This window comes from Megalobrama amblycephala, linkage group LG1 (assembly GCF_018812025.1).
Source record: "Megalobrama amblycephala isolate DHTTF-2021 linkage group LG1, ASM1881202v1, whole genome shotgun sequence".
NCBI classification, from domain to species: domain Eukaryota; kingdom Metazoa; phylum Chordata; class Actinopteri; order Cypriniformes; family Xenocyprididae; genus Megalobrama; species Megalobrama amblycephala.
Genome location: NC_063044.1, coordinates 33,109,392 through 33,133,516, shown reverse-complemented (window position 1 = coordinate 33,133,516; position 24,125 = coordinate 33,109,392). Strand labels below are relative to the sequence as shown.

The window sequence follows — 24,125 nt, the reverse complement described above, 5'->3', positions numbered from 1 at the left end:
ACTGATGCTAATAAACGTTTTTATTGCTAATAAACACAGTTTGTATATTTATGTTATTCTCTGATTCTTACCCTGCGCACCCGGATGCTCCTCAATAGCCTGGCATTTGCAAGTATCATTTGAACACTAAACGGCAATTTAGTATTAAGATTGTGAACCACTTTTTTAACAAAGGTGATTTATAGTACTGAAACTGATGGTTCGTCCAGCTTGTTGATTTACTCTTTTCATAGCTTCATTGCCCTGTTATGATATGGTTCAAATTAATAAATATCAGATGCATAAATATGCATATGCTACTAAAACAACACCAGTAGCAGCAATGGAGGTGGAGATTTCAGAAATACCTTTAAATTTGCTCCGTCAAAAACTATCTATGGCATATTGGATAAGTTTAAAGGGCCATAATAATAGTCATTTAGCTAGAATTCACTAATACTGTTTAATCAGCATTTATTCAGGTGTACATTGATGGTTCAAAAAACCCTGAGATAGGACGAACAGGTGCAGCATTTTATGTACCAGAATTTAAAAGTGGGAACAAAGCAAGACTATGGATCTTCAGTGTATACAGCAGAATTAGTCACCATTCAGATGGCACTTGAATGGTTTGAGGAGGAGAGGCCAAACTCTAAAATGAAAATTTTCATTTGTTCAGATTTATTGCAAACCTTTCAATCATCTAGGAAAGACATATTGACGGAAATACTGATGATTTTATTTCGATTCAGACAACTGTGAATTGTAGGATACAAGGAAACGAAACGGCAGATAAAATGGCCAAGGAAGCACTCAAAGTGGATAATATTAACAAAGCAGTCACTTTAAAGGTGCCCTAGAATTAAAAATTGAATTTACATTGGCATAGTTGAATAAAAAGAGTTCAGTACATGGAAAAGACATACATTGAGTTTCAAACATGGCAAATTCCTCCTTCTTATATAAATCTCATTTGTTTAAAAGACCTCAGAAGAACAGGCGAATCTCAACATAACACTGACTGTTACATAACAGTCGGGATCATTAATATGTACGCCCCCAATATTTGCATATGCCAGCTCATGTTTCCAACATTATGAAAGGCATTACACAAGGGCAGCCAGTATTTAACGTCTGGATCTGCACAGCTGAATCATCAGACTAGGTAAGCAAGCAACAACAACAGTGAAAAATGGCAGATGGAGCAATAATAACTGACATGATAACATGATATTTTTAGTGATATTTGTAAATTGTCTTTCTAAATATTTCGTTAGCATGTTGTACTGTTAAATGTGGTTAAAGTTAGCATTGTTTCTTACTGTATTCACGGAGACAAGAGCCGTCGCTATTTTCATTTTTTAAACACTTGCAGTCTGTATAATTCATAAACGCAACTTCATTCTTTATAAATCTCTCCAACAGTGTGTAATGTTAGCTTTAGCCATGGAGCACAATCAAACTCATTCAGAATCAAATGTAAACATCCAAATAAATACTTTACTCACATGACCCGAAGCATGCATGCAGCATGCATGACGAACATCTTGTAAAGATCCATTTGAGGGTTATATTAGCTGTGTGAACTTTGTAAATGCACTGTATTATAGAGTCGCGAGCTCTGTGGGCAGGGAGCACAAGATTTAAAGGGCCAGCAGCCCCTGAATTGGTGCATAGTTAATGATGCCCCAAAATCTGGCAGTTAAAAAAATTAATTTAAAAAAATCTATGGGGTATTTTGAGCTGAAACTTCACAGACACAAAAAAAAAAACGTTCAATGGCACCTTTAAGCAGGGCAGAAGGGAAGTCTTTGATTCAACAAGCTTGTGGGAGTAAATGGCAGAAATACTGGAACTAATGTAAGAAAGAAAGATATTTCTATAGAATACAAAATAATATAAAACAAAGTCAAATTAATCATAATATAAACAGAAAGGAATTTATTATATTTACAAGATTAAGAATGGGTCACACCAATCTTAATGCAACACTACATATCATCGGCAAACACAACTCTGGTTTTTGTAATGTATGTCAGGAAATGGAAACTGTAGAACAGGTTTTGATTAGATGTAAAAAATTTGAAAAGGAAAGAATTGAGCTTATAAGAGAAATGCAAGCTTTGGGTATTACAGATTTCACCATATAATATTTTAAAGACAGGAATAGAGTCTGGTAGAAAAATTACAGCATTAATTACGTTCTTGAGGAATAGTGGCCTGAAATACAGAGTAAATCTTTCATGTTTCATCTTCATCATACTCCAGCACAGTAGGTGGCAGTATGCACCTTTCCAGTTGGTTTGCAACCCACCAATAAATCCACAGAAGAAGACACATTTACTTAATGGAGTAGGATTTTTCTTAATCTCTGGTAAGATAGCAATCGTGATGATAAGTGTATTCTTTCAGTATTAGGTGTGCAATGGATCACAGTTAATCCGTGATACAGATAATATCCAATATGGTTTGGCACACGTGATTCGCGGATTAACTGCTAAATTTAACATGTTTTGTCTCGCCAACTATTACATTCAAATGATTTTAAAAGCGGAAGAAAAGGCGAAAATAGAGAGAGAGTCAGACAGCGCTCAAACACCAAATTAATTCCTCTTCCGTGTTTACTTGCGCTTGAACATTGAAAATTATGTCTCGGCAAGTATTCTCTCGGTTATGTCATAAGTGAACAGTCGAGAAAGAAACCGGATGTGTGTCAGTTATGCTGTGTTATGAAAATGTGCAGATATAGTATGTGAATTACTATTCTTATAAGAGGATTACAAAATCATGCAAATATATTTACAAATGGATTTACAAAATTTACTCCTGTGGGTCATGTGATCACTTTTTTGTACTTTCATTGATTAGCATTTGAGTTCTTGAGATTGGTGTCTTATTTAAAAACAAACTAATAGACTATGTTGCCTGATGGGAACGAGTGACATATTTCAATAATATACTTTCATAATGGCAATTTCTTCCCCAAACCTCAGACCTTTTTCAATCACATAATTTTTTTTTTAAATTAACGTTGCAGGAACAGATCTTAAGAATACTAGACACTAGCTACCAGAAAAATCCCAGAACGAATATCTATAATACTAATAAACTAATAAACTATAATACAAGGAACAGTACAAACAGCCAGTGAGTTATTACTCTTGAATAACATGATTCAGTGTAAACAGGACCCTGAATGACAAAAGAAAGTTAGTTAACATGTAGTGCATGTTGAGCTTAAACAATCAAAACATGTCTATATAACAGAGAGCCCAATACAAAACAGAACAGACAAGAGACAGAAAAACACATGGGTCACACTTATTTTGCCAGCATGACAATAAAAACTAAATGCTTGAGAGCAAAGTCATCATCACCTCCATTGATGCCAAGTATTTGTCCACTTCATATGGATGCTGGGACATGTTGGTTGTTACCCAGAGTTTGACTTTGAGAGAGGCAGGATAAAGCTGTGCAAAAGTGGTGACATCCGCCCTCAAGAAGTTACTTGACCTTCTCTGTACAAAATGACAGCAGTGAAATCCTGGATAATTTTCGCCTTAGAGTTTTCCAAGCCTTCGTCTCTCTAGCGTCTCCAGATTGTTGATTGTTGTCGTCTGTGATTTGTTTTTCATGGTTATAGAGTTTTTCATTTGGCTGATGCAGAAGTAGTGACAGCAGACTCAACTTTTCGTCAGTCAGTTTCTAAATGTTATCTGTGATTCCTGTAATAACCTGTGTTATTAGTGTTAGCATCCGAACTGACAGCAGCACTGTCCTCACCCTGACGGTTATGCTCCAGCTCTGATTTACTTGAGGTTTTAGTGTTTCTTTGATCTAGACAACTAATCAACTAACTAAGCAACTAATCTAGCCTCTGGCCTCCTCTGTTGAAAAAATACAACTGAATGCAATGGTTCTGCATTCAATTATAGTGATATTCTTTAGGTCGCCATCTTGGATCCCCAATACTGATATTGGTATATTGACAAATTTCACAAGTGTCTATAACAGGGCTTGATCTGTTGCAGTATTGATTGTGCTGTAATACTAGTGTGGGAGTCCTGAAACACAGACATAAACAGTTATTTAATTTATGTTGTAAATGAGATGTTGCATATCAGATTTAGGCTTGAGTATTTGCATTACATGATACACCATTTCACGTCAATGGACCCTTAGCAAAAACCCACTTTCACATACGACAAGTTTCTTTGCACTTGATGCGATATCACAAAATTTGATTTAAAGATATTTATATAGCGCTTTTCACAATACATATTGTTTCAAAGCAGCTTCACAGTGATGATAGGAAAATTACTTGACAGATATTGTTTTGGATTTATAGCAGCGCTAAGAAAAAAAATTGTGAATTGGTAAGTTTCGTCAGGGCGCAAAGAAATAGAGCTGAGTATCATCAGCGTAACAGTGAAATCTAACGCCATGCTTCCTAATATCTCCCAAGGGTAGCATGTAAAGAGTGAATATAAGTGTACTTAATGTTTGCCTGGTAAATAACAAACCAGTTGCTTGAGAAAGTATTTAGTGGTTTGATTTAGCTAGAATTAGCTGAATGAATATCTAAAAAGCAGGCATGTTCAGAGCTAAATGAGCTGGTATCTGTTTGACTGTGTCCTTGAGTCACTAGTAAAGAAATCTGAATGTACTAAGACTGATTAGATATTGGGATCACTGGTACCTTCTTGAAGTGGATCTCCAGCATTCTCATCTTCGTTAGGATTTGTGCATCTGAAAGCTAAACAGCATGGCAGATAAAGTCATTTTGATCATTCTTTGCACTCCAAATTGTTTGTAATGTACAAATACGGTATCCAAAACAAGTCCATATTCTGATCTTATATTTGTCCAAGCTTATTATAGTCAAGTATTATGAAATACTCATTAATCAGTCACTACTCACCAATAATGTTTGTCTTCCATAAGATGCAAATCACTACAACAGAAACTGCCAGGATAAACACACCGCCATACACTCCTCCATTTAAACCTGCTCTGACAGAATCTGACCTGCACTCTGGACATTTTCCATCTGATCAAGGCAAAATAAATAAATAAATACTAATAATACTAATAATAATTGATTTTGAATTAATACATTGATTGATAATCAACTGAACTGATTAATGAAGTATATAAAACAAAACAGGGAATACATGGAATTTTACAATTCTTTATTTTTATTCTGACAGCCTGTGGCGATATTTCTGTCTCTGTGTGTAACTGCTTTAATTACCCCATTTGACGACGATTGGTTCTTTGACGGTACTGTGGGACAAAAAACATTCATATTCTGCTTCATCATCCTTCTTGATCTCCACACTCTTCCTCATCTGGAAGGATCCATCATGGTTTGGTCTGACTCCTGTGGATTCAATCTCATCTTCAGGCACAGATGTGCGATATTTCCTAATGTTCATTATCACATCTTTGGGGTAGAAGCCAGTGGCCAGACAGGTGAGTTTCAGCATGTTTTTATCTTTGATACACTTTCTTGCAAAGAAATGAACATCTGGAAGAGCTGAAAACACAGGAATGAGTTCATCAATCAGTTTCATCAGCTGCAGATCATCAAAAAAATACAAATACTGCTCATTTACTCACAGCCGTTTATGAGCGTCTTGTCTCCATATTCTCTGAATTTGTTGAGCCAGTCCACACACTCTTTCTCCAGGTATCCTTTGGTGTAATGGTTTAGGATCGGCACATTGTCCCATTTTCTCTTGGTTGGTAGAGCTTCATCAACTGGAGCGACCCATTGAGACTCTTTAACATCAAAAGACAAGAAGTCCTCTCCATCATAGCCATACTCAAAAATGCCTTTGAGAAACTTCACTTCATCTCCCATCTGCTCAGTTTCACAACCAGTTATCCACTGAAAAACATGAAGATCTGAAATGGACAAAAAAAAATGTTTGTGAGATGATATCAAAAATAAAATGATAATTAAAATAAAATGACTGTTTCTCACCTGATTCACTTTGATTCATGCGCTTCATCAGAACATTGACGCTCACATTAAACCACTCTGCTTTTCTCTTTCTAGACTGAGTGCCTTTTTCCCAGTAATCCTCTGTCAATTTCTCTTTCATCCAGGACTGTGTGGGAATCTTTGTCTGTTCTTTACTATTGTAATAGTCGATCTGTGTGTCGTTCAGCAGACCCATAGCACTGAATTCATAGATGCCCGGCAGATCCACAGGTTTAGACAAGGCTGTGTAAATGTAATACAGCGAGTGTTTCTCTGAAATGAAGAGGAATAAAATATGCATCAAATAACTGATATATGTACAATCACCTAAAGGATTATTAGGAACACCATACTAATACTGTGTTTGACCCCCTTTCGCCTTCAGAACTGCCTTAATTCTATGTGGCATTGATTCAACAAGGTGCTGAAAGCATTCTTTAGAAATGTTGGCCCATATTGATAGGATAGCATCTTGCAGTTGATGGAGATTTGTGGGATGCACATCCAGGGCACGAAGCTCCCGTTCCACCACATCCCAAAGATGCTCTATTGGGTTGAGATCTGGTGACTGTGCGGGCCATTTTAGTACAGTGAACTCATTGTCTTGTTCAAGAAACCAATTTGAAATGATTCGAGCTTTGTGACATGGTGCATTATCCTGCTGGAAGTAGCCATCAGAGGATGGGTACATGGTGGTCATAAAGGGATGGACATGGTCAGAAACAATGCTCAGGTAGGCCGTGGCATTTAAACGATGCCCAATTGGCACTAAGGGGCCTAAAGTGTGCCAAGAAAACATCCCCCACACCATTACACCACCACCACCAGCCTTCACAGTGGAAACAAGGCATGATGGATCCATGTTCTCATTCTGTTTACGCCAAATTCTGACTCTACCATCTGAATGTCTCAACAGAAATCAAGACTCATCAGACCAGGCAACATTTTTCCAGTCTTCAACTGTCCAATTTTGGTGAGCTCGTGCAAATTGTAGCCTCTTTTGTCCTATTTGTAGTGGAGATGAGTGGTACCTGGTGGGGTCTTCTGCTGTTGTAGCCCATCCGCCTCAAGGTTGTGCGTGTTGTGGCTTCACAAATGCTTTGCTGCATACCTCGGTTGTAACGAGTGGTTATTTCAGTCAAAGTTGCTCTTCTATCAGCTTGAATCAGTCGCTAGAAATGGTTGTGTGTGAAAATCCCAGTAATTGAGCAGATTGTGAAATACTCAGACCAACAACCATGCCACGCTCAAAATTGCTTAAATCACCTTTCTTTCCCATTCTGACATTCAGTTTGGAGTTCAGGAGATTGTCTTGACCAGGACCACACCCCTAAATGCATTGAAGCAACTGCCATGTGATTGGCTGATTAGATAATTGCATTAATGAGAAATTGAACAGGTGTTCCTAATAATCCTTTAGGTGAGTGTATATTATAATAGTAGGCCTCAGGGGTGTTGCTAAACCCTTTTTACTGGAGCACCAGCAACATTTTCCTGATAAATAATTTTCTGATGAGGTAAATTACAGTAGATTAAAGTCTGAAAATAGGCTTTCCTTTTCACTGAATGTTCCCTTTCAGTCCGCCACGTTCAATATACGTCAGAAGTGAACCAACGAATTAGGATATCGCAAGAGAGCCCTGTCACCTTCGAGTGTAAACTAAACAAGCCAATGGATATTGCCGTGCGTGATTAATAGCACCTGCTCTGTCCTGCAGCGCAGGTATAAATACGGATGCAGAAACACGCACACTTTGTCTTTGTCTTCACTCATGAGAGCATGCTAAGATTGGCCCTGGTTTTTCAACTAAAATATCTTAATTTGTGTTCCTAAGATTAACAAAGGTCTTACGGGTGTGGAACGGCATGAGGGTGAGTAATAAATGACAGAGTTTTCATTTTTGGGTGAACTAACCCTTTAATGGTTCTCATTGTAGGACTAACACGCTTGGCAACCTGCTTATATTTGGGAAATAAAAACAAAGAGAGATGGTCTGACTGACCCAGGTGGGGTAGGAGAATAACCTTATAAGCATCAGGAACATTAGTGTAGACATGGTCCAAAATTGTATGTCCTCTTGTAGAATATAAGACATTCTGATGGAATTTAGGAAGCATACTACAATGTAGTATCAAGTTACAATGATTAATGTCCCCAACAACAATAAAGGCCCCATCTGGATATAATGTCTGCAGCCGACAAATGGCAGTATAAGATCTTTCATAGCTATTTTAGTGTTTTCATCAGGTGGAACATATACAGCAGCAATTATAAGTAGGAGGGTCTGTACTTGATAAACAAATATTTCAAGTCCATGGAACAGGGGGTATCAATGATAGAAGAGTCAGAACACCAGAATTTTGCAATTCTTCCAGCCCTGAAGACTGTTCACTCATTCAGTTCCAACTAGATTTGTGCCAATATTCAGTAATGCGATATATTACAATATTTTTATTGTGCGCACTTCAAAATACCTTAAATAACAATTTATAACCAATTATTAAAATATTTAAAATGCATTTAAAAACACTTTCTCAATCAACATTGTATTCTGCGTCAAAGGGACACGCGCTCAGAAGCACCATGTGGAATGAGTGAAAGAGACGCGCTGAATGAAATGCGCTGAATGACGTGCTGAATGAAATGCGCTGAATGACGTGCTGAATGAAAGTGCGCGTTCACTATCTGACAGCAGAGGGTGCTGATGGAACAGCAGAAATGTAGCGGTTACCCCGGAAACCCCGCAAACAAAGCAACCGTGCTAGTAAAGTTTTTAAAATGCTTCAAACAGCCATTTATTTTTTGTAATCTCAATGCAATCTCAATGTAAAACATGTTTATATTTTAATCTGAACTACAACATCCCCTAATGATTAGAAATGTTCTGATTATTTGTTATTGTTCAGTAATAACAAGGCTTCATTAGTTAACATGTTAATTCAGTATTACTAAACTGACAATGAAAAATACTAATAAATCATTTATAAATCTTAGTTAATGTTAATTTCTTAGTTACTGTTTAATAACATTACTAAAATCAAAAGAACTTATTTAATGGACCTGAGATAAAACTAACAATGATCAGGTGTGTTTCTTTACTAACATTAACAAAAAATAATACTTTCTGTAACAAATGTAGCTATTGCTTAGTTAAAGTACACATGAAATCAAAACTGACCTTATTTATTTTGTTAGCTCAAATTGCTAGTTTTGTGGTGAACAATTCATCCATGCAAGTCAATCCAAAAAAAAATAAAAAAAATAAAAAATAATCACAACATGAAAATTTGATACCATCACATGCCTAGTTCCAACACACTGTTTGGAGTGTCTCTATTCAGCCATGTCTCTGTAAAAACATTAAATTACAGTCCGCAAGCCTTCCCTGTATTGAAATCCAAGACTAATTCATCCAGCTTGTTCATCAGAGACCTCACGTTGGAAAAAAAATACTACGGCAATGCTGGTGTAGCCCCTCCAGTTCGCACCTGCCTGCTCCAAGCGGGGCACAAACCCGGGCCCATCCCCATGGGATTCAGATGCTCTAAAATGGAGGCTAAAGGCTGCAACCTCTAGCATCAGTCGCTAGAGCATCTATTAAGATCAGAGGAGTGAGGTTTACTTGCACAGCAAATACCAGCTGGCCGTCGTTACACTGGCCAGTGAGGATTTAGCCTTGGCCTAGCGCATAGTCCTCCATGCCTCCCCCGTCTCTGTTTACGTTCCAGACGCCGGGTCCCTCCGCGCAGGTTAAGTTTTCTGCCAGTCTGTCGCTTAAGTTGAGTGAGTAGCCCAAAACTGCGTTGCTATAACCGTATTTAATGTCCAAAAGTGACTATAAAACAAATTTGTGACTGAATTGTGCAAACACAAAAGCAACTACTAGGTAAATTACCACTATTTTTATCTACATTTCAGAGGGCCTTTATTAACCCCCCAGAGCCGTGTGAAGTACATTTATGATGGATGGATGCACTTGAGTTTCATACTCACTGGACCCGATCACTGCCATTATAAAGCTTGGATGCGTCAGGATATTTATTAATATAACTCCGATTGTGTTCATCAGAAAAAAGAAAGTCTTGGCTTGAGGGTGAGTAAATCATGGGGTAATTTTCATTAAGCTAAGCAATCACTAGATTTAATCAACATTGGTTGCGCGATTTATTTTAGGACTAATGCTTTTCCCCTCAGTTGGTCAGAACAAAAGTAGCAGACATGTTACTTGTTCAGATGACATTTTCCGGTGAAAATTCCTACTTTAGTCATACATCAAGACAATCTGTCATTCCACTCGACAAGCTGTGCCGATGTACAATGCACGTACAGATAATAATACCGCATATAGGCTTACTGCAATTGCAGGTTTCAAACAGAGATGGCGACTAAGAGGCAAATCTTATGGACAGCAGCTTTAAATATGGATATTTTTTTTTTACACAAACGCATCACTTAACTTCAGAAGGCCTCTATTAACCCTCCGGAGTCGTGTGGAATATGTTTATGATGGATGGATGTGGATGGAGTCATCTCATACCCTTTTCACTGCCATTATAAATCTCAGATACATCAAGGGGCCAGTTGTTCAAAAGTAATCTGATCGGATTTCGGCCATTGGATTGGATCAAATCTTGAAAATGGGTTGTTCAAAAGGAAAAAGGGATTCTGAAATCAGATGAGATCACGGAATCCAATCCTAGTTTTAATCTGGATCAAACCTTCAGTTTGTGTTGTTCAAAACTTGTCAGTAGGATTTGGATAACTTTGATCCAAAAAAACAGGATTATCCTGATCCCAACAGGGGGTAGGATTTCAAGGTGGATTCCAGGAGGAAAATTTTAAAACTGGTCAAAAAATACAACATTTATATCATGTAATATACATACACATTTTTTCATTTTGCTCTTGATTAGTTTAACTGTTAAATAAATTAGAAATAGACATTAGCCTACATATTTAGCCTTTTTGGTAACCTACTGTAAAGTAAAAAAGCCTTTTGGTGCCATAAAACAATTCCCAAACAGCTGTAAATATCCAACAAAAATAATATATTTAATTCAAAACCCATATTCTTTCTATCACCATGTCCCTTTAGGGGCTCCGTAGAGCACTTGAAATCCAGATTTGGTAATCTGGAAAAGTGTGTATCTGGAACACAGTGATTCAATCCCATTTTTCTTTGAAAAACCAGCACAAAAGTAAGATGGATTACCTGATCCTGGATAGCAAAATATGGGATTTCCAAATCCAGATCATTCTGATCCAGATTAAACTTTTTGAACAACTGGCCCCAGGATATTTATTAAAATATCTCTGGAAGTGTTTAGCCTATCAGAACATAAAAAGTAATACTCATAGGATGGCTTAAGAGAGAGTAAAGATTGGGCTAATTTTCATTTGAAAGTAAACTAATCCTTTAACATTTGCTAAAAAATAGAACTTTTTTGTTGTTATTAAAAACAAACAATCAAACAAAAAAACAAAAACAAAAAACAAAAAAAAAAAAAAACAAGCAAGCCCAGCCCAGCCCAGGTGAGAAAAAGCAATATAACACATTGCTTTTCTAAAAAAGTAACTTATGCAATTAGCCACTTTTTATGGAGTAACACATTATTATAATGCATTACTTTTAAAAGTTACTTTCCCCAATAATGTCAATAAATGACACATTTTGGCTGCAAAACGCCTGCTAATTACGATCTAATTATTCCGATCACTTATATTGGGCACTTTTGACACTTAAATTGTTTTATTCTTACTGCTGACAAAGAATATGATGCATATGTTGTTGTTGTTGTTGATTTTTTCTAGGGTTAGAAAGGCATAAGCAGGCCTATATAACGCCAGGCCTGTAATTCTCAGAGCAACACATTAGTCAAAATCTCAAATCTGAAAGCAATCTTAACAGGATCAAACAAGATAGGCTACGTTATATATACTTTCATAATTCATATACAAAGTTTGTAATCAAATTTCAGTCTGTCGTTAAAAAGTGTGCGCAGGAAGAGTAAACGTGTTACTTTCACTTTCGTTCTCCGATAAACGCTGCAAAAGTTAATGATTTACCTGCTTGAAGTGAATCCGGCGTCCCAAAAAAGAAGAACAGAGCAGAACAAAGATGTGGCCATAACTGAAAATCCATGTGGGATTTTTACTGATGTTTACATCGTTGATCGTTCCTTCCTTGTCAAGGTCTAAACGCCAAAACTTCCCAACGCCGACTAAAAGTTTTAACCAATAAGATAACATAACTATGACGTCATCAGTACCTGGCCAGGTGACACAAAACTAAACCAACCTAAATAGAGTCACACCCTTACCCTTACATAAACAAGGCAACAATGATGGACAATTCAGTGTTTAATGAAGTAGCATTTATATTTTCAATAATAATAAAAAAAATCTTCCACAGTTCGTTTGATGTTGGTTTATATACTGTCTTTAATATGTTCACAAAGACATAGGTAGTGTGTATTCATCAGATTGCTCAGTTTTCAAAGCATTTGAAACCCTGAGAGATACAGTATTTGTCAGATATTCATTAGCATTCAGCAAGTTTTAGCAAACAGCACCAAAACCTTTCATGAGGTTCAATTAATGACTCAAATAAACAAGACAATCCATAATTTTTTTATTTTTATTTTTTTTGTAAAAACTAACAGCTGTAATACTCATTGACTGTTTAGTCTCTTAAAAAGGTAAAAGTACTGTAAATGAAATCTGTAAAATTAGTCCAATGTACTAATAATTAGATCAGGCATGAATAACAGGCAGACATCCATTGATACCATAAATAATTGCTGCATACTTATACATAGTTTAACAAAACTGAATGAATAGAAAGCAAGAGTAAGATATTCAAGTGTAACATAACATAATTGTTCAATGATAGTCAGATATTACATGAAATAGATCCGCTTTTTTTAAATCAACCCCCTGAAATATGGTGATTATTAGTGAATATAGTGTCAAGACTGATAGTGACAACACCACAAATCTTTGCTCCAGGGTTCGTATTGTTGTTGTAGTAGTGATAGTAGTGTAATACTAGGAGTCCTGGCATTGAAACACAGACATAAATAGTTCTGTAATTTAATTCATTACTGGGAGAGGTTATCAGGTAAAACAGGACAACTGTCATTATTTTCCAGATGAGTAGCACATCTAAAGCACCGCTACAAGTACAAGAGCTTTTCTTACTCTAGCTTCAGAGGGCAGCATTGAGTCGTGTCATATACAAGACATTCGCTCAGACGGATAGAAGAAAAAAAAGTAGTGGATCCACCTTTGAGTTTAAAACAAGATGCAAAACAAAAATGCTGTTGAAGAATATGATGCTTTGCTTACTGTTCTCACGTTCACGTTTATCACGTTCTGTTGTTCTCACAAGATCTGTAACACATGATATTTAAGTTAAACAGCAATACAATTCACATGAGAGATTCTGAACTGATTCTGATGTAGTGAAATGTTCAATCTCTTTTGCATACAGTGTCTGGACAATATATGTCTGTTAAACATTTGAGTCCAGATTCAGTTTTAACTAAATGTGAACATTTGTTCATAACTTAGAGAGAACCTTGACCACAATGTTAGCCAAATTATGAGAATGTTCCCAGCTATCTAGGTAGCTATGCAAACAGTTACCTTCAGATGCACTTCAAAACTGGAAAACATCTCAGTTTTTAAGGGCCGACAACAGAAGCTGCTTTTGTGGACGGATGCTAACCCGCCACCCCTTCCAGTAGATTTTGGAGAGTTTATAAAAGTACAGTTTGAAGGCACAAGATCAGAAAAGGGACTCAAATCACCCACAGTCAGCCAAGTCTCAGTCACGAACAAGAAATCCAGATCGTTTGAAGTGAAAAAATAATGTAGAATAAGCGTCTTGTTTACCACAGATCGAGTGTTTACCAGTGCCATCTTGATTCGCGTTGGATCACCAACTGGCTGTACTGCATGTCTCAGTGGACGGAGATTGCCATGGTTAATTCCTCCTTATCGTAAACGAACAGAAGGCCTGCACCGATGAGAGTCATGTAAAGCATTCGGCATCACAGGCTGAAGACAGTGCTGGATACACTCCAGTGAATACACTTCTGGATACACTTCTGCATTCCTCTAGTGAAACTGAGGCTTCTGAAGCATTTGAGGCTTTCATCAAATTGTGCTATTACAAAATTACATTTTACTATATATTCACATAGAAAGCAGTTCTTTTAAATGATGATAATAGTTTACTGTTTGTCCTGTATTTTTGATTAAATAAACACAGCTTTGTCATTTAGTGTGTATTTGGCTGGAGCTTTTGAAGTGGTGTGACAGTGAGTTCAGTTATGATGGAGAAAACTACTTGTGTTTAGATATTAAAGTCTCAATGGGGTCACTCCAGTTGATGCAGCTCAAAAAACCAAGAGAAAATTGGACAATGTGTAGATCCAATACACCAAAGTCTATCTGGAGAGAGAGTGAGCGAACTGACTTAACAAATTCAGAGAATATGGAGACGAAACACTCAGAAACACCCGTGAGTAAATTTAATAGTTTTATAATCTTCAGCTGTTATAGAGAGAGAACTGATTGCTTAACTGATTCCTGTGTTTTCAGCTCCTTCAGATGTTCATGTGTTTGCAAAGAAAAGTCTATCAGACCAAGCTGAAACCTGTCTGGCCACTGGCTTCTACCCCAAAGATGTGAAGGTGATCATTAGGAAATATCACACATCTCTGCCTGAAGATGAGATTGAATCTTCAGGAATCAGACCCAAACCATGATGGATCCAGATAGAGAAGAGTTTGGAGATCAAGGGGGAGGAAAAGATGAATATGATTGTTTTGTGTCTCACCAATTGTATATGAAAGTAGGTTATTAGGGCTTAAACACTGAATGATTTTTTTACTATTATTTTTCAAATTTTAAATCATTTACATGGTTTTGAGCCCTGAGTTTTGCAGAGAAACCTAAAGAAACTAGTGGATTTGTTGGCTCTTGGGTCATAAACTAAAAGGGATTTACTTCATTGAAGGTGCCCTAGATTCAAAAATTGAATTTATCTTGGCATAGTTGAATAACAAGAGTTCAGTACATGGAAATGACATACAATGAGTCTCAAACTCCATTGTTTCCTCCTCCTTATATAAATCTCATTTGTTTAAAAGACCTCAGAAGAACAGGCGAATCTCAACATAACACCGACTGTTACGTAACAGTCAGGGTGTACGCCCCCAATATTTGCATATGCCAGCCCACATTCCCAACATTATCATTATGAAAGGCATTAGACAAGGGCAGCCAGTATAAATGTCTGGATCTGTGCACAGCTGAATCATCAGACTAGGTAAGCAAGCAAGGACAATAGCGAAAAATAACAGATGGAGCAATAATAACTGACATGATCCATGATAACATGATATTTTTAGTGATATTTGTAAATTGTCTTTCTAAATGTTTCGTTAGCATGTTGCTAATGTGCTGTTAAATGAGGTTAAAGTTACCATCGTTTCTTACTGTATTCACGGAGACAAGAGCCGTCGCTATTTTCATTATTAAACACTTGCAGTCTGTATAATTCATAAACACAACTTCATTCTTTATAAATCTCTCCAACAGTGTAGCATTAGCCGTTAGCCATGGAGCACAATCAAACTCATGCAGAATCAAAAGTAAACATCCAAATAAATACTCTACTTACGCGATTAGACATGTTGCATGACGAACACTTTGTAAAGATCCATTTTGAGGGTTATATTAGCTGTGTGAACTTTGTTTATAGCTGTTTAATGCAAGCACAAGCTCCGTGGGCAGAGAGCACGAGATTTAAAGGGGCCGCGCTGCATAAATCGGCGCGTTTATAATGATGTCCCAAAATAGGCAGTTAAAAAAATTTATAAAAAAAAAACGGTGGGGTATTTTGAGCTGAAACTTCACAGACACATTCAGGGGACACCTAAGACTTATATTACATCTTTTGAAAACATGTTCTTGGGCACCTTTAAAATGATACCTGGCAGATATGATATGTTAACATTTAATTTTAAAATATGTAATATTCCAATATTAAGTCAAAAGCATGGCACCCCTGATCATCATCAAATGATGAACTCCCATTTTCCCTTATTTGTTGTTGATATTCTAAATTAAAACAATTTATCTTTTTGCATGACAATTACAACCCGCCTGTCACAGGTTTGATTGGAGCATTGTGTCAGGGTTCTGTGTTTGTTTTCTGTGTCACATGTTCTTTATTCTCAGTTTTCCTGCCACTAGTTGGTTCCCTTAGTTACCCTGATTTGACTTCATTAGTCCCAGCTGTGTCTTATTAATTACCCTTGTTTGCCCCTGTTTGCCCTGTATATATTCCCTGTGTTCTCCCTCAGTCTTGGTCAGTTCTTGTCTGTATTATACGTCACTATTGTATGTTTGTGTTTGATGGTGTTTCCCTTGTTTCCTGGATTACCATTAAAGCTGCAGTACTGTAGGTAACTTTTGTAAAAATGTATTTTTTACATATTTGTTAAACCTGTCATTATGTCCTGACAGTAGAATATGAGACAGACAATCTGTGAAAAAATCAAGCTCCTCTGGCTCCTCCCAGTAGTCCTATTGCCATTTGCAGAAATACACCGCTCCCGGTAAGAAACAACCAATCAGAGCCAAGAGGAATGTCTTAGCAGTGTCAATCAAGCTCGTGTGCGCGCTGATCTCACCCCTCTCATGCACAGTGCGTACAGGCATTCAAATTCAAGATTGCCGGTGTGCCGCAGTTTTTATCCACCATGGCAGGTGACCGAAGAACCAACCATTACAACACCATCCTGGCTGAGGACCACTTCTGGGGATCCATCCATTGCTATCCTCCAGCAAGTCCTTAGTGCAGTGATGAGGCTGGCCGCCATTCCAGAACCTCGTCGCAAGATGGCCACCACTCCAGATCCTCATCACAAGGTGGCCGCCACTCCAGAGCCTCATCACAAGATGGCTGCCACTCCAGAGCCTCATCACAAGGTGGCCGCCACTCCAGAGCCTCATCACAAGATGGCCGCCACTCCAGAGCCTCATCACAAGATGGCTGCCACTCCAGAGCCTCATCACAAGATGGCTGCCACTTCAGAGCCTCATCACAAGGTGGCCGCCACTCCAGAGCCTCATCACAAGATGGCTGCCACATCAGAGCCTCATCACAAGGTGGCCGCCATTCCAGAGCCTCGTTGCAAGATGGCCACCACTCCAGAGCCTCATCACAAGATGGCCGCCACTTCAGAGCCTCGTCACAAGGTGGCTGCCACTCCAGAGCCTCATCACAAGATGGCTGCCACTTCAGAGCCTCGTCACAAGGTGGCCGCCACTCCAGAGCCTCATCACAAGATGGCTGCCACATCAGAGCCTCATCACAAGGTGGCCGCCATTCCAGAGCCTCGTTGCAAGATGGCCACCACTCCAGAGCCTCATCACAAGGTGGCCGCCACTCCAGAGCCTCATCACAAGGTGGCCGCCACTCCAGAGCCTCATCACAAGATGGCCGCCACTCCAGAGCCTCATCACAAGGTGGCCGCCACTCCAGAGCCTCATCACAAGATGGCCGCCACTCCAGAGCTTCATCACAAGATGGCTGCCACTTCAGAGCCTCATCACAAGGTGGCCGCCACTCCAGAGCCTCATCACAAGATGGCCGCCACATCAGAGCCTCATCACAAGGTGGCCGCCATTCCAGAGCCTCGTTGCAAGATGGCCACCACTCCAGAGCCTCATCACAAGGTGGCCGCCACTCCAGAGCCTCATCACAAGGTGGCCGCCACTCCAGAGCCTTATCACAAGATGGCTGCCACTCCAGAGCCTCATCACAAGATGGCTGCTACTTCAGAGAAGCAGAGTGACAATAGCAACTTTAAGAGTAGCAGGAACAGTGCCAGTTAAAAGGCACTTATTGAAAAAAGACAACATAACTGGCCCGGCAGTGTCAGCAATTAATTAAAAAAAATAAGTTTAGCAATGATGTCTTTGAGTGATTGTGAGGAGATGGATTCAAAAACATCACAAGAAACAGGATGCAGAAAAAAGGAGGGGGTTCAATATGGAGAATGGACTTTGGGTCTTTCAATTAGAGATTTTATCAATGAAGTGTCTCAATAAGCTTTCACATAGAGCATTGAAGGCAACAGGCACAGTGTTAAGGCCCCGATATACTTCACTTGAAATCGAAGAACGAACTGATGACGTCATTTCGAACAAAATCAAGCCAAAACGAAGTTCGTTTTGTTTTCTTTTTGGAAGTTTGAAATGACTTGCCAAAGCGAACCTTCAGGAAAAGTTCACTTCAGCTGCAAAACACCTTCGTACTACCATTGGTCTGTGACGATAACGTAATAGGAGGTGTGTGCAGAAACTCTGCCTTCATTAGCGTCAAAGTCTTCGGAGTCATTTGATCTGTTGAGTTCGTTGAGGCAAGAACTTTGTTTTACCCCTAAACAAAGAATGGAAAAAAAAAAAATTGTTTGAAGTACATCGGGGCCAGAAGGATTAACAACAGAATTAATAACTGAGAACAGAACTTTAGGAGTAAAATGTCTTTTTTAAAATTAAGGCGAGACACTACAGGTGAATAGGGATTTTTTTTAAATTAAAAGATATCACTGTGAAACTTCTCCAGTTTATTACTGGCATAAACATAAGAAAAAAATGTATTACAAATTTTGTGTAAATTTATGTTTTAATATGCAAATGAGGCCTTATATACTTAAATATATGCTCATTTGCATACATTTCCAAAAACAAAATCTGAAAATTGGAATGGTCCAGGTTTAAAATTTTTGGTTATATTTGTTGACATATTAGATGAAAGGGCTTTTACAGAAGGGATTCTGGATATCTTATTTTGTGCTTTAGTAAATTAGAGAATACTGACAATAGCCTTAAAAAAACCTATTTTCGCCATGTTTTTTTGAGTAAAATGACCCATAATTCAGGATAGGAATGATATATCAACAAATCCCTCTGCCTTCAGAATATAGTTAAGTATAAGTCTGGAAAAGTTGGTGCTTGTAGGTGCTACTGAAGTGGATATATCTGACTCTGAGAGTGAGAAAAAACTCATTTTGAGAAAACGGCCTTTAAAGTTTTTATATTGTATAAGTTCATTTATTTCTATTGAAACCCCCAACCTACAAACAAAATATATATTCAGTTTATTAATATCAGTATTATGTAATATTTAAAACACATGGAAATTGATAAATGAATAAATTATTAATAACAATAGCCTTAAGCTGAAGAGAACTACCATAACAAACACACATAACAGCAGTCACAAAAACTGCAAACTTCTGCAGTAGGCCTACCTATCTCTCTCACACAGACTACACTCCAGCAACACACTACTACAGAACCCATGATTCTGTGGATCGATGTTAATTTTCAGCCCTGATCCAGCACAGTTAGGACAACACAAACACATGACTACAGTAATTCATACAATCGTGTGACGTGAATTATGAGCCATATTCCTGTGTGGCGCGGATGTCATTCCCAATCCCTCCAACACACTCTTTCCCTTTCCAAACAATAGGTTACGCGATGAGACACTCGCTGATGGGGTTTCATCGTCTAATCTGTTGTTTACTTTCATTTTACTAGCTCTTGCAAGTGACAGCTGTTGCCGTATTTTGATTTCGGTGTTGTCGGCATTTTCTCTCAGGTGCAGAATAAACAAGGAAGCGTGACGCCTGAGAACCAATCACGTAGTCGGAAATTCACAGCGATCAATCAGATGTGGTTTTCGGCTGTAGATTCCCCGGCAAACTTTCACGGTTGGTTATTTCTACAAAGGAAATGTCCATATTTGGATTAGACAGCGCTGTTAATGAGACTGAGAGCTTTACAATGATACGAAGCATGACATGTTTCTGTGAATGGAGACGGCACGGGAGCTCGCGTTAGAATGCTAACTTTTGGTGATTTCCGATAGAAATCTAAAGGCGCAAGTTGACAAAATATAATGAAATAACCACCTTAATGTGTAATGTTGACATATTTTTTATTTTGACATGAAAGCTTACATGTTAAGGGAGCAAACTGGCCCAAAATCTCAAAAGTGACCACTGCATGAAAAAACAATGTTTTCACCTGCCGTGTCTTGCCTTAAATCAGAAAAATAAGTAGCCTTAGCAGACTTAGCAGCAGACTGATAGGCTGATAGACGTCTTTAAACAACAATCGAGCCAGGCAGAATTTAGAAGACTAAGATGTTGGTCAGCATCCAGACCAGGTAGCGGTAGATCCAGAGATAGATGAGAACAAGACTCCATAAAACACTCCATAAAACTCCCAATTGACCCAAACTTAGAAGAATAGGACAATTTGCATGGAAGACCAATTGGCAGAGGATTCACCCTCCACAGAAAGCAAAATATCTCTAAACTCTTAAAACCTTTATTACCTTTGGGTTAACCTCTGTGGGAATGAGACCTCTTACCAGTCACACTGAGACATTTCAAATTATACCAAACATGTATATGAATTTCAGATGATCTCAGCGTGGGGGGAGAAGAGATGGGGGAAGAGGCGACAAAGGGAAAGAAATGTAAATTAAGACAATATTGAGGTGATTGCGTCTTGGGTTGGGGATGCTAATTTTACAAGAGAGTTCAAATGTTAATTTACTTTGTTTTCTCAGAGAGTAGCCCTATCTTCCAGTTTCTCCAGTCTTATGTGTGTGGCGTCTTTCTGCTGTGTATCTTCTCATGTCTTTTCAGAATTTGACACACTGAATCTCTTGTCACACTGTGAACACTTGTAAGGTTTTTCTCCAGTGTAGATCCTCTCATGTCTTTTCAGAATTTCTGACACACTGAATCTCTTGTCACACTGTGAACACTTGTAAGGTTTTTCTCCAGTGTGGATCCTCTCATGTATTTTAAGAGGTGATGACAGACTGAATCTCTTGTCACAGTGTGAACACTTGTAAGGTTTTTCTCCAATGTGGATCCTCTCATGTCTTTTCAGAGATGCTGAACAATTGAATCTCTTGTCACAGTGTGAACACTTGTAAGGTTTTTCTCCAGTGTGGATCCTCTTGTGTCTTTTCAGATGTGCTGACAGACTGAATCTCTTGTCACAATGTAAACACTCATAAGGTTTTTCTCCAGTGTGAATTCTCTGGTGTTGTTTTAAATCACTCCCTCTAATAAAAGTCTTCTCACACTCAAAGCACATGTACTCTCTCACACCGGTGTGTGTTTTCTGATGTGCTTGTAAAGTTTGCAGCCGTGAAAAACTCTTTTCACACACAAAACATAAATATGGCTTCTGCTTCATATGAACTGACATGTGTGTCTTCAGGTTTGATAAGGTAAAAAATGTTTTGCCACATTGATCACACTTGAACAGCTTCTCTCCAGTGTGGATCTTCATGTGAATCTCAAGACTACGTTTGTATTGGAAGCTCTTTTCACATTGATCACACATGAACGGCCTCTCTCCGGTGTGGATCTTCATGTGTCTTTTCAGTTGTTGTGATAGCATGAAACTCTTCCCACACTGATCACATGTGAACGGCTTCTCTCCGGTGTGGATCTTCATGTGAACACCAAGACTTCGTTTGGTTGATAAACTCTTCCCACACTGAGTGCAGGTTGTAGATTTCTTGGCTCTTCTTTTGTTTAAAAGTGTCTTTTTAGTCTTTGAGTGACTCAAAGGTTTTTCTCCAGGTTTGTCATGATGTTTCTCCTCTACTTCACTCAGTTCTTCACTCTCCTCGCTCTCTTCCATCAGGTCTGAAATGAAAGAAAAAATAATTAATTTCATTTTCAGTACATCAAAATAATCCAAAGAGAGAAATATACATATATACATAACAAGCGAGCCCTGGCATAATAGCATAAACTACAAAATACTATATAGATATAAAATACTTTTTTTTATATATAAATATATGAATGTTAGGTAATGTCCCTGAAACTTTCTATGAATGAGGAAATTGATCTTCAATTATTTTTTTTTAAAACTTTATAGACAAATCCCATGTTTCTGCAATGAGAACTTAAATATATTTAATCAACGGCATGTAACGGTTACACGCCTAAACAAAAGGAGCTTAATTGAAATGTAGTTGAATTTTAGTTAATTTGGGTGCCAAGTAGAATTAGGTCTACCATTAAACAAACATTTAAGCCAGGATAACTCTTCAGCCACCGGTTACACAAATGTGAATTCATAAATTCAACTCATTCACACAAAAATAATTTGGTGTAAATCTCTATATTGTTATTTTAGGAAAGTTACAACACAACATAAGATAAACAATAGAACCGACAAGGGAGTGCAGTGAGTGAGTCCATTATAAGGGAGAGATGATGAGGTGATCCAGGTGTGGGGAACCCATGATGATGGTGAGCTGATAGGGAAGTACGTGCAGGTGTGAGACAGGGAGGATGATGGGAGTTGGAGTCCGGAATGGAAGGGAACTGTGACATTACCTCCCTGTAGATGGAACAACCGGGAAGGGGGGGTGGGCGCCCTGAAGACCTAACTGTGACTGAGGGGAGTGCAGGCAGATGCGGAGGTCTCAAGGGCAGATCCGAAGCCTTGGGCACCCATGGCGAGTCAGTGGCCAAAGGCGGCCATGGCGGGTCAGGGACCGTGGGCGGCTATGGCGAGTTAGAGTCTGTAGGCGGCCATGGATGAGCTGGAAACCCACCCACAGGTATATGGCCCCCCAAAAAATATTCTTGGGGGATTCTGTGCTGGCAGGTAGGGATTTGTGGACTGAAATATGTTGGGGGGGCAGGAGCTGGTTTGTCAAGGGCCGGAGAGGGCTCGTCGAAGGACAGAGAGGGCTCGTCGAAGGCTGGAGGAGCAGGCTCGTAGGCTGAGGGAGCGGGCTCATGGACAGGATTCACTGGAGACTTGGGCTGCTTGGTGGCAGGCTGAACTGGAGGCTCTGGTCAGGCAGCGACCATCTTTTTCGGCTGTCTGGGCCTCGCGGTGGACTTCTTCTTGGGTGGTTTGGGCTTAGGGCCTGGCAGAACCACAGGGGAATACCCACTGGAGGGGTAGGTGGAGGAAATCGGCGGCTAGGATATGGCTAGGAACTATACTTTAATTCCGGCATAATCAAGGAACTTTGCTATATATCGATTTCACAATTTTAATCAGTTCTAATTTTTACAAACTTATATCAATTTTTAAATCCCAAGAATCGATTAGTCAGGCATTGATGAATGAACAGAACATTGTAGCGCTCCTCCAATCCAATAAATGGCAAATCCTGTCCATTTTATTATGAAATTCAAAAATAACCGTTTTGGCGCTGTTTAATGTGGCATGACAGATCGCTGTAGTGCCTCAGTTCAAGAGAGGTGGCAACACGAACCGCACATGAACAGATAATATCCTCTGATTTAATACGGTTACAGCGTGAAATAAACCTGAATGAACACCCAAAGGTATGTTGCAAGATACAGTACAACTTAACAAAATCCGTATCCTGTCTCATGGAATCACTCAATCCGTGTTTCAACAGCAAAAGACGTCAATAAGCAATGTCATGTGATGTCACATTTACCTCAAAAAAACCATATTCAGTGACCATAACTCATTAATCTGCAATAAAACTCAACTCCAGAGAGGAGCGTTTTGCTAAATATATGCACAATATTACACATTCATTATAATTTTTAATGTTCTTCAATATGTAATGTAATGTTTTTATAACAACCACCATTTAAATAATGTATTTCAAAAAACGAATTGGAGTAGAAATATAATTACATTGTAATTGTAAAGTTAGTATTTTAACTTTATTAGTATAAAAACTTCCTTAACTTCAACTTTTGTATACAAATCAGTTAATTTTAACCTTCAATAGTAATGTAGAACTGATTCACATATAGGCTATATTTTACAGCATTAGTTTAGCTTGAGCTGTTCCTTATATATCCAAAATAATCATTATTAAATCGTAAATTAATGAAAATCAAATCAAATTGCAAGCTTGTGAATCAATGGAATTTTGAAATTTGTTAGAAGACTAGTTAGAAAGCTGCAAGTAAGTGTTTACAGGGAAATAACATTATGATTAGCATCTAAACAGCCTTGATAAAAACTCACATGACATGGTCTTACAATATGCTTCGTAAAATGCATAGTTGTAGAGATATCTTC

General features: G+C 38.4%; 2 protein-coding genes across 2 annotated transcripts; both read right to left on the bottom strand.

Moving 5' to 3' along the window:
- Positions 1-1,893: 1,893 nt before the first annotated feature.
- LOC125268156 (H-2 class I histocompatibility antigen, Q10 alpha chain-like) lies at positions 1,894-12,185 on the bottom strand. The gene is made up of 7 exons (XM_048190255.1): positions 12,036-12,185; positions 5,969-6,241; positions 5,602-5,889; positions 5,234-5,518; positions 4,901-5,029; positions 4,679-4,735; positions 1,894-4,043 (listed from the first exon to the last, which is right to left on the bottom strand). The coding sequence occupies exons 1-7, from the start codon at positions 12,109-12,111 to the stop codon at positions 4,030-4,032; spliced, it is 1,122 nt and encodes a 373-aa protein (XP_048046212.1). The 5' UTR covers positions 12,112-12,185; the 3' UTR covers positions 1,894-4,029.
- Positions 12,186-19,834: 7,649 nt separating this feature from the next.
- LOC125265921 (gastrula zinc finger protein XlCGF52.1-like) lies at positions 19,835-24,078 on the bottom strand. Its single transcript, XM_048186504.1, has 3 exons — positions 24,072-24,078; positions 22,664-22,830; positions 19,835-21,689 (listed from the first exon to the last, which is right to left on the bottom strand). Exons 1-3 carry the CDS (start codon positions 24,076-24,078, stop codon positions 20,703-20,705), a joined length of 1,161 nt encoding a protein of 386 aa, XP_048042461.1. The 3' UTR covers positions 19,835-20,702.
- Positions 24,079-24,125: the final 47 nt, after the last annotated feature.